The 12199-nt window shown below is 36.9% G+C and overlaps 1 protein-coding gene across 1 annotated transcript in view; it reads left to right on the plus strand.

Moving 5' to 3' along the window:
• LOC127416355 (MAM domain-containing glycosylphosphatidylinositol anchor protein 2-like) overlaps window positions 1-11488 on the plus strand; it is a 232397-nt gene extending 220909 nt beyond the window's left edge. Inside the window, exons 15-17 of the mRNA XM_051655670.1 lie at window positions 5588-5721; window positions 7505-7604; window positions 9442-11488. Coding sequence (XP_051511630.1) covers window positions 5588-5721; window positions 7505-7604; window positions 9442-9530 — 323 coding nt within the window. The 3' untranslated portion in view covers window positions 9531-11488. The remainder of the gene's footprint in view (window positions 1-5587; window positions 5722-7504; window positions 7605-9441) is intronic.
• The last annotated feature ends 711 nt before the right edge of the window (window positions 11489-12199 follow it).

Below are 12199 nucleotides of genomic sequence, written 5' to 3' on the forward strand. Positions count from 1 at the left end.
TGAATTTTACATGCTGCATTCTACGTTTCATTACAGTTTCCTGGTGAAATGAACACTAGAGTCGCTACAACAACTGTGCGTTTTATTAATTCATCCAGTTATTTTTTTCGCTGTATTACTCGCACACTGCTATGTTTTGATATCAAAACACTTTTACTCGAACGCATCTTTTGAAAAACTATTTTAACATTTTAACGCTTGTATTACAGACTCACCTGCATTCACACACTTATTGCAATGTGATTAGCTTGTGCGGTAGCTCACCTGAGTGATGGACTTTAGATTCAGAAGACCGCGGTTCGTGAGAGTGAGACCAAAGTGTCATAGAAGCGACATGAAATGACGCGGTTGCATCAGAAAATTTGCTTTTCACGTCGCATTTGCTTTTAGGACACTATCATTTAGGTTTAGGTTCAAGTTTTAGGTTAGGGAGTATTCAACTTAAAAACCTCGTCTGATTACGACACCGCTTTGCTCGCTTTTGGCGCCCCCCGCTGGACATTTCCCTGGGAAACTGCAACCAAACGTGGAATGAAGCACATTGTTTCGTTTGGCAAAAATGTTGCCACGGTCACATAACGTTCATGGGATCAGGCTGGAATAAACCCTTCCAAGGACACCTCAGATTAATGGTTTAACTATGCTGTTTTGGCAGAAACTTTGTTTACCAGAGTACATTATTTGGAGGGGGTGAGTGATCAGAGTGTTTCCAGTTTCCACTGAAATGCTCTAGAGTTGCTCATACGTTCACAGCTTTTTGCAGAAGCTCTCACAGCTGATGTCTGTACCATTAGCATGTCAAGTCGAAACGTTAGACAGGTCACGTCAAACTCCTCAATGTTCTACAGTACAACAGCCGCTGTACATGCAACAGTCAGAGCTGGCAAGAGAACCTCGACACATCCATTACTGTCACATGTGTTGACATGTTTCGAGACATGTTCTGTTCAGAGCGGTAAATGCATGTGTCATGGCAACATGGAGTAATTTTGTAGTGCAGTGAGCGGCGCATGTGAGAGCTTATCCTGCAGACCGCCCGGCTGCTCTCCTCAATTCGTCGCTCCCTCGAGTGAGCTATCTGCGTTTCTGCTTGGAAAGAGAGAGATTTTGGATCCGAGGCTGGCGAAAAGGCATCACGTCTCTCTGTGATATCTGTCACGGGTCCAGAGACACAGACTGTACTGTAATGCATCAGTGTGTCGGGGCCGTTTGTCCAGCCAGGGTTCCAAAAAGTGCTTTCAGATCGTTGTGTTCTGTCTATATGAGTACAGAGGATGATCCTGTTCATTTTTGATTTGTGCAACAATAGAACTGTGTCAAGTTAGTTGCACATTTTAGTTGAACTACTCAACATTGATGTGGAGTAATGCGCAAATATAGAGCACTTACATTAAATACAACTAATAAAACAAAAACAAAAAATCAAATTTAAATAAAACACAGTGACGAACAGCAGCATGTAACTAAATATTTCGCTATTTAAAAAAGCAAGTAAAACGGTGCACACTTAGTGAATTTGCATGAACATAAACAAATCGATTCACTAAAATGAATCTGATTTCTCATGCAACATTTAAGAGAGAGGCCGTTGTAGAAGAGTGTGTTTGATTATTGCAAAGTGACAAAAGACACTGATGTAACATTTTGTCTTGTTTGAAAAAGTAGCTTGTAACTAAAGAATCTTTACTATGTTGAAAAATATCATTGAGTTAGTGGAATAATACTAGTATAGTACTATAAATATAATTGTAACTTGAATTGCATTGGTCCTGCACAGTGTTCATAACGTCAATGAAATTACAGACGTGGGCATAGGGTTACGACAAAAGACGAAAAAAATGCATATTTTAATTTAAACATACTATTGATGAAAATATGACAGGGTAAAAATAATAATGCAAGAGATTAACAATGCACTAACACTGTTCATTCATTTATTTTTTAAGAAAGAAATATCTTGGGGTCTGGGTATCTCAGCGAGTATTGACGCTGACTACCACACCTGGAGTCGCGAGTTTGAATCCAGGGCGTGCTGAGTGACTCCAGCCAGGTCTCCTAAGCAACGAAATTAGCCTGGTTGCTAGGGAGGGTAGAGTCACATGGGGTAACCTCCTCGTGGTCGCTATAATGTGGTTCTCACTCTCGGTGGGGCGCGTGGTTGTGCGTGGATGCCGTGGAGAATAGCGTGAAGCCTCCACACGCGGTAACGCGCTCAACAAGCCACGTGATAAGATGCGCGGATTGACGGTCTCAGACGCGGAGGCAACTGAGATTCGTCCTCCGTCACCCAGATTGAGGCGAGTCACTACACCACCATGAGGATTTAGAGCGCATTGGGAATTGGGCATTCCAAATTGGGGAGAAAAGGGGAGAAAAAAAAAAAGAAAGAAAAATCTAAAAGGAATTAATGTAAATAATCCAGTCATAGTATGAACTCCTGTACAATGAACGTTAACGGATTAATTACCTCACTGAAACATCCTATATATGTGACATCATAAACATCATAAACATCATAGGACGAATCTCAGTTGCCTCCGCGTCTGAGACCGTCAATCCGCGCATCTTATCACGTGGCTTGTTGAGCGTGTTACCGCGGAGACGTAGCGCGTGTGGAGGCTCATGCTATTCTCCGCGGCATCCGCGCACAACTCACCACGCACCACACCGAGAGCAAGAACCACATTATAGCGACCACGAGGAGGTTACCCCATGTGACGCTACCCTCACTAGCAACCGGGCCAATTTGGTTGCTTAGGAGACCTGGCTGGAGTCACTCAGCACGCCCTGGATTCAGACTCGTGACTCCAGGGGTGTTTTTTGCTTAATTTTACATATTAAACTTATTATGCATATAAACTTTAATATGTTTGATACATGTTTAAATAATTATAAGTAGCGCATACATTTTTCTAAATATTTGCATATTTGGTTAAAGTTTGGTCTGTTACGGTTTGATACATGTTTTTGTCATTTTGCACATTATCGTCAACTAAAATATGTTGTTTTTGTCGACTAAATTTGCATGCCGTTTTAAAGTAAAATTGACTAAAATGAATGAATTTGACCTGATGAAATACTGTCCAAATTTAAAAGACATTTTCATCAAAAGACAAAAAATGCATCACGTTCATATGACTGAAATAAAAAATGAATTCCTGTAATATTTGATTAAACAAATGTTACTTTGCTGTATCTTGCTGCTTGAGGAACTGGGGCAGCACGCCGACGAGAACACATCGCCTTTTCATCAGATCAGCTGACAGCCGATGCTGTTTATTACCTGCGATGAGGTCAGAGCTAATTAATAAGACTCACTTCAAAGTTTGCCTGTGGAGTTCTTCTCTTTGAGTTTGTTTACTGGGGTAAATCCCAGAGCTCAAAGCAAACACTCGCACAAAGTACCTGTCATCTCTCGAAGAGGCGCGGGATCAGAGCGTTTCCATTAGTGTCGAGGGATAATGTAATTGTGCGCAGCAACAGACCCCTTCACTGGCAACAATACATCACGTCCAGAATCCAGAGAACACCTTATTCATCTCTAAATGAGTCTGTTTATCAGTGCCGGTCGACTGGGCAGAATTTAATGAGAGGAGAGGAATGATCCTTCTTCACGGCTATTAACGATTTCATTTCTCCTTAAAAGTTTCTCAACCCTGCAGTCGCCATCGAGCAGTAACCTAACATGTTTGGGTGGTTTTAGGATTATGTTGTACAAAAACAACTGTCACGTTGTTGTTATTTTTAAAGGAATATTTTCCGGGTTCATTACACGTTAAGATAACCCTAACAGCAGTTGTGTCATAGTGTTGATTACCACAAAAATGTATTTCGACTCGTCCCTCCTTTATTTAAAAATGATCAAAAATCTGTGTTCCAGTGAGACACTTACAATGGAAGTCAATGGGGTCAATAATCTGTAAACATTAAAATACTCACTGTTTCAAAAGTATAAACACAAGACATAAACAATATGTGTGTTAATATGATTTTACTGTCATACACTTACTAACTATGTCTGTGTAAAGTTATATCAACTAGTAAAAGCTGTAATTCTTGATATCTGTAAGTGCATTTTCACTAGTAGAATTTCACAATTATCTGTCTTTCACTCCTGTTCAAAACACAATTATGGATATCAAAAATTAATTTCTTACTAGTTGAAATTCCACATATCAGCATTGTGCTTTTTACTAGTAAAAATAGATTTTTTTTTATATAAATAATCACATTGTTAATAGTACAAATATCCATTCCTGATATCAACAATTGAATTGCAAATAATAAAAAAATTAAAAAAAAATTCTCCCCAATTTGGAATGCCCAATTCCCAATGCGCTCTAAGTCCTCGTGGTGGCGTAGTGACTCGCCTCAATCCGGGAGGCGGAGGACGAATCTCAGTTGCCGCCACGTCTGAGACCGTCAATCCGCGCATCTTATCATGTGGCTTGTTGAGTGCGTTACCACGGAGACATGTGGAGGCTTCATGCTATTCTCCGCGGCATCCACGCACAACTCACTACGCGCCCCACTGAGAGCGAACCACATTATAGCGACCACGAGGAGGTTACCCCATGTGACTCTACCCTCCCTAGCAACAGGGCAAATTTGGTTGCTTAGGAGACCTGGCTGGAGTCACTCAGCACACCCTGGAAAAAATGCATATGTTTGATATCAGTAATTTGGTTTTCACTAGTGGCAATGTTCATTTCAAATATCTGTAATGTGATTGTAACTAGTAAGAATGTCTTATTAGATATCTTTAATTCATTTCCATTTTATTGAAATCCATTTCCAGATATCTAACATGTATAAATACATTTCCCAAGATCAAAAATGAGCCTTTTCACTAGTTTTAATTCAATTGTTGATTTAAGGAATGAATATCTGTACTAGTAACAATGCCATTATTGACATAAAATATGATCATTTTAGTATATATAGTAAGACGTACACTGCTGATATGTAAAAATTGGAATTTCAACTAAGAAATTAATTTGAGATGTACTGTACGTAATTGTGTTTAGGAGTGGATGACAGATTATTGTGGAATTCTACTAGTGAAAATGCACTTACAGATATCAATAATTACAGTTTTTACTCATTAAAATACATTTTGATATCAAGAATGTGTATTCCTGTGAGTGATGTCATTTTTTATATCAAGAATGAGTGTTTAACTAATGCAAATCAAGAATTGACATTTCCACTAGCAGAATTTACATTCCTGATATGAAGAATGACCATTTCAACAAGTGAATACTGAATTGTTGATATTAACATTTCATATCCTGTAAATAATTAAAAGTCCATTTGGCTTGCCATACCCTTGCATTATGAGTTATGAATTGCGCTCTGACACATTTATGCACAAAATTAAGCTCACGTTGCTAGACGTGTTTGTGTACATGTATGTTTCAAGCCCTAAATGACCAGGTAGAATCCATGTGAAACCAGCTGCATCAGAATGTGGTTTTAACTGGATTTTCCAGCGGTTTGGATGTGGATCATCGCACAGTCCGACAGTTACGCTGCTGAACTGCACTGATGTAAATTGTTAAATGAATTGATTGAATTTGTCCCGCAGGCACTCTGAATGCGTTTGTGAAGCAGAAAGGTCAGTCCACTTCAGACGCTGGACCGGTCTGGTCTCTCAGCGGGAACCAAGGGGACCGATGGAGACAGGCCAAAATTAGTATCCATCCCATTTCATCTTTCCAGGTGAGTGAACGACAGATTCATTGAGCTAACAGGCAGTTATTCTGTCATGCATGGTCATGAGTGTATACAAGTTTATAACATACTGTATGTAACGATATATATATATATATATATATATATATATATATATATATATATATATATATATATATATATATATATATATATATATCAAATGCTGTTAAATGCACATCTGTGATACATGGGCGGAGCTAAGGGCAGGCGTCCGGGGTTTGAGTCCAAACTTTACCAAATCGTGCAACATTTTTTTGATCATAATCACCTATTTTAGCTTATTTACAGCCTGCTATAAAATGAATCAATAACAGGCTTCAGAACTGACAAATGTACACAATATGCATCGAACTACGGAAAGCCGCAAGGGACTAAAACTGTGTTTTGTTTTTAAATCACATTTTAAAAAGACAGTTCACCCATAAATCAAAATTCTCTCATCATTTACTCACCCTTATGTCATCCCAGATGTGTATGACTTTCTTTCTTCTGCAGAACACAAATGAAGATTTTTAGAAGAATATTTCATCTCTGTAGGTCCATACAATGCAAGTGAATGGTGATCAGAACTTTGAAGCTCTAAAAAGCACATAAAGGCAGCATAAAAGTAATCCATAAAACTTCAGTGGTTTAATCCATGTCTTCAGAAGCAATATGATAGGTGTGGGTGAGAAACAGATCAATATTTAAGATCAATATTTAATATTTTTCCTATAAATCTCCACCTTTGACCATCCCGGATCAGTAGGTGGCGATATGCACAAAGAATGCGAATCGCCAAAAAACAGTGAAAGTGAAAGTGCAGATTTATAGTACAAACCCCATTTCCAGAAAAGTTGGGACATTTGTTAAAATGCAATAAAAACAAGAATCTGTGATTTGTTAATTCTCTTGAACCTTTATTTATCTGACAAAAGTAGAAAGAAAAGATTTCCAATGTTTTCACTGACCAACTTAATTATATTTTGTAAATATAAACAAATTTGGAATTTGATGCCTGCAACCAGAGGCGCATAAACCATATATGCAAGGTATGCAATGCATAGGGACGCCATGTAAAGAGGGTCAATTTAATTGACTTAAATATTGATCTGTGTCTCACACACACCTATCATATTACTTCTGAAGACATGGATTAAACCACTGGATTACTTTTATGCTACCTTCATGTGCTTTTTGGAGCTTCAAAGTTCTGTTCACCATGCACTTGCATTGTATGGACCTACAGAGCTGAGATATTCTTCTAAAAATCGTCATTTGTGTGCTGTAGAAGAAAGAAAGTCATACACATCTGGGATGGCATGAGGGGGAGTAAACAAGAGAATTTTCATTTTTGGGTGAACTGTCCCTTTAAAGTACATAGTGTTAAAAGCATGCAACTTCTGATCTTTGAGAGTATCTGAGGCTGAGAAAAACGTTTGTGGGACCTTTCAGTTTTAGTTTTATATATATATATATATATATATATATATAGAGAGAGAGAGAGAGAGAGAGAGAGAGAGAGAGAGAGAGAGAGACAGAGAGAGAGAGAGAGAGAGAGAGAGAGAGTTCTGTGGACAAAATTACGCTAATGAAAATGACATTTTTTACTTTTTTGAACTCTTTTGTCTTGCTAAGGTTAACTTCATAGCTAACATTTTGTGTATCCTAAATATATGGTGTTTATAGAACTGCACCTCTTTTGTGCTGTTATAACATGACCAACAATGATTTATAGACTCTAGATGGCTTGTGCGAAGTGAAGTGTCCTGTGTATTTTGTCACACAGGTGATATTTGAGGGTATTCGTGGTCCGGGCATCGAGGGAGACATCGCTGTTGATGATGTCACTCTTGAGGAGGGCGAATGCCCCGACCCACCATCCAATCGTATGTATCAAGCATGTATCTCCATGGTAACCAGCCCATAATTGCACACACACCAGCATCCACAATTTTGTCCAGGAGAGCTCAGCAATTACATGAGAGAGTTAACAAAGAGAAAAACAGAAATGAGGCCAGCGAACGGAATTGACGAGCCTGATAGTGGCAGAAATAAAACTCGCTCTCTGTGAGCATTTAAAAATCTGCTTTTCATTTCTGGAGGAATCATAACTGAATCATGAAATTAAGTTGTTTTATTTGATTATTATAATTAGGTTGAAATATAACACAATGTGAAAATAGTCTTGTTTTCCAGTGAAAATGTCTAATTTACTTGTGTAAGATTATTCCATTAAATTTATAATTAAATTAATGTAATTAAGATAATGAAGTTAATCTTGTTATTTGCTGTGCAGGGCATCAGGTACCAGAAAAACTAGAACAGACAAATCGATCTCTCTACCTGATATTAGTTTGTGCCCTAAATCCCAGACTCACAGACATCTATAGAATGATAAAACATATTCTGCACTAGAAGTTGCATGTATTATAATTATGTATTACAAAATATAATATGTAGATTTTGTATGTGTAGTATATTGAGGTATTACAAAATTATTATATATGACAAAATGTACCCATTTATGACTAACTGTAAACCCACATGAGTACATTACAGGGGCTTTGCGCTGTTTTGGGTGAATCTTACGAAGAAATGTCACTGTCATAATTCACCCCCAAATCTAAAGAGCGTTTCTGAAAATGAAGTTTATTTTAGGACCAGGTGCAACATTATTTTCATGACAATTAAACACATTTTCCCACCAAATTCTCATTACAATAAAATCAACTAAAGGACAATTCCAAGTTCAGTATAGCTTTCAACGCACCCCTCATTTATTAAAATTCTGTGTTCCAGTGAGACACTTACAATGGAAGTCAATGGGGCCAATTTTTGGAGGGTTTAAAGACAGAAATGTGACGCTTATAATTTTATAAAAGCACTTATATTAATTCTTCTGTTAAAACGTGTGTTATTTCAGCTGTAAAGTTGTTTAAATTGAAATTTGAGAGTTTACAGTGTTACGTCGTCATGGCAACAGAGATGTATAATTGGTTATAACTTTCCACAGATGAATGGGACCAATCCATAAATGCTAAAAAAACACACTTTTTTTAAAAGATGTTAACAATATTCATGTTAATATGATTTTAGTGCAATAAAATCAGATGTTTAATGATGTTACTGTCGTTTACCAGATTAAAGGGTTTACAGCGTTACGTCGTCATGGCAACAGAGATGTATAATTGGTTATAACTTTCCACAGATGCGGTCAGTAAGTGATTTAATCACAGTAAAATCATGTTAACACACATATTGTTTATGTCTTGTGTCTATACTTTTGAAACAGTGAGTATTTTAATGTTTACAGATTATTGACCCCATTGACTTCCATTGTAAGTGTCTCACTGGAACACACATTTAAAGAAAAGGAGTGACGAGTCGAAATTAATTTGTGTGGTAATGAATATTACGCCTTAAATGCTGTCGATTGAGCACAACTTGAACCTGGAAGTTTCAATAAATTCATTAAAAAAAAAATATTTCCATGATTTAAAAATACTTTCATTTATTTATTTATTTATTTATGGCATTACAGTAATGAAAAGGGACGAGCATGTGAATGCTCCCTAAAAAAAAAAAGGTTGCCAAATCTAATTCCTTATTTATTTATTTTTCATTATTTATAATTTTCTTTCTCATTTGGGGATTTTTACATCCATTATACCATTCTTTTCTCATTCACACATTTCCTTCTGTCTCTCTGTCTCTTTCTCTCAGCTATCAGAGGAACGGCTCCACACACAGTCTGCAGTATATGGCCGTTGTGCATCACGCTATTTTTTACGCTGTTGTTTCGTCAGAGGTGACGCTCCACATGGGAGAAGACTCCAGATGCGTCCCTTAACAATTAATCACCAAAGATTCCTGCTTTTGGATTGCTGAGGAGGCACACCACTCTCTCGACATGGAAAACTATCATGAAACAAGTACAAACAGAAAATTAATAAAGATTTGCTCACTTTTCTTTGATAAATATCATGCTCTGCCAACTGCGCTCTCAGGAGGAGATTTGAGAGCAATTTACTGACGGAGCGTCGGGCGCCAGCGGGCGTGTCTGGACCTGACTGATGGTTTAAACGCTGACCTGGAAACAGTTTGAAAAGCACAATGACATCTTCAACATCGGGGTGTAAAGATTCATCTAAAAGGAGGCAAGACCAGTGTTACGAATCTGCTTCCTTCATCGTCAAATCTCTTCAGTTTTTCATCTTGATTCGTGCTCTTGGAATACAAACCTTGTGTTTTTTCTCTTACAGTATATCTTGATTTGTTCTTGGTATAGTTTTATTTTATTTGGTGCTTTGCATTGCATATAAACACAAAACCTCGTACAATGTTGCTTTTTACCCCGACGTAAGTAGCAGCCTGATTTCAAACACTGTGCACACGTTTCTGAGCCGCGGAGCGACAGGAAAACCTAGTGAAGGTGCAGTTACGTGATGAGACCTGCGGGACAATGCGGAATAATGACTAGATCACTTCAGCTATGTTCGTCGCCATTGCCAACACCAGTGACAGAATTTCTGTCATTAAAAAAGAAGTGCCTTCCGGTTACAAAACGTTCCCCGCACCTGAACATAAACACCAAACGTCAATGTTTCTAACATCACAGATGGGCTATTTTTTACGCATTTATATCGCCCCCATGTGCTGGAATGCCATATTTGAACCTGGGATTCCACGCAAATGGACCACGTTGACTCCCAACGTGGAAAGGACGATGCCGGGAGCGGTCCGATGGTAGCCGCGGCCTTTATCCGCGGTTTTGCACATCAGGAAAAGACATCATACTGCTGTCGTCACAGAATGTCGCATCTACACACAGCAGCCTGCGATTTGCTCTGACGTTCCTCTAAAGAGAATCAAGTGATAATCCATAACGGGACGCAAACGGGCTTTGGAACTAAACCAGATTGCGCCTGAAAGGCCTGCAGATCCCTACACACGTCATTTATATACCGAACTATGTGCATTCTAAAAGAAAAACAAAAAATATTCATAATTATAATAATATTTTATTACTCTATACTGAATGTGTCTCAGCTTTTACACAAACTGTGAAAAACGGGGACAGTATCTACCTGAGCGCTTTTAAAAACAGTGTTGTAAAAAAAAAAGATTTCCATACGTTGTGTTCTGAAAATGTTTTGACAAGCTGTGTCTCGTTTCTTCTTCTTTACGTTAAAATGTTCCAACTTTACCGTCTGTATTTGCGTTGTCTCCCTTGCATTGCTGGAAATGTCAAAACAGATGGGAAATTCTCCGACAACGCCGGTTCGGTAATTGTACAGTTTGTATATGTAAAAAAAGCTCTGATCATTCAGATTTATATGAGATGTTTTATGGACCAGTCGATGAAGCACAACATTTCAGATTCAACCATTAAAAATGCCGTTTAAAAAAAAAATCAGTATATGTGACGATCCCCCTGCAAAAGTATATGAAGTCACGCAAGCTCACGCTGCTAAACAGTGCAGCACGTTTCTAACACTGTTTCTAGATCAGATGCAACCAGTGTTGCATTGTGTCGAATTTAAGCTGAACGTACCCTCAGAACATCCGCTAACAAAGTCCAAACAGCCCTTTAGTAACAGTAAAATAAAAATAAAACTAGGGCTGGTGATTTAATGCATTCATTTAGTATGTTAACCCTCCTATTGTCTTAGGGACATTTTTGACCAGGGATTGCTGGAGAATACATTATAAATACGGCAACGTTTTTGGTACGTTGTGACTTTGTCAAGACCATCAAACAAACAAAATAAAAAAGAACATTTATTTTTATATTAAAAAAAATAAAATATATATATATATATATGTATATATACTGTATATACTGTATATACAGTACAGTACATTTTACATATATATGTATAAAACGTACAGTACAGTACGTTTTATATATACTGTGTTTATATATATATATATATATATATATATATATACTATATATACTGTATATACAGTACAGTACATTTTATATATATATATATATATATATATATATATATAAAACGTACAGTACAGTACATGCTTTATATATACTGTGTGTGTATATCTATCTATAGATCTATATATATATATATATATATATATATATATATATATATACATACTGTATATACAGTACAGTACATGTTATATATATGTATATATACTGTATATACAGTACAGTACATGTTTTATATATACTGTATGTATATATATATATATATACTGTATATACAGTATAGTACATTATATATATATATTTATAAAACGTACAGTACAGTACATGCTTTATATATACTGTGTGTGTGTGTATATATATATATATATATATATATACATACTGTATATACAGTACATGTTATATATGTGTATATATACTGTATATACTGTATATACAGTACAGTTCATGTTTTATATATACTGTGTGTGTGTATATATATATATACAGTACAGTACATTATATATACTGTATATACAGTACAGT

This window comes from Myxocyprinus asiaticus, chromosome 25 (genome assembly GCF_019703515.2).
Source record: "Myxocyprinus asiaticus isolate MX2 ecotype Aquarium Trade chromosome 25, UBuf_Myxa_2, whole genome shotgun sequence".
Taxonomy (NCBI): Eukaryota; Metazoa; Chordata; class Actinopteri; order Cypriniformes; family Catostomidae; genus Myxocyprinus; species Myxocyprinus asiaticus.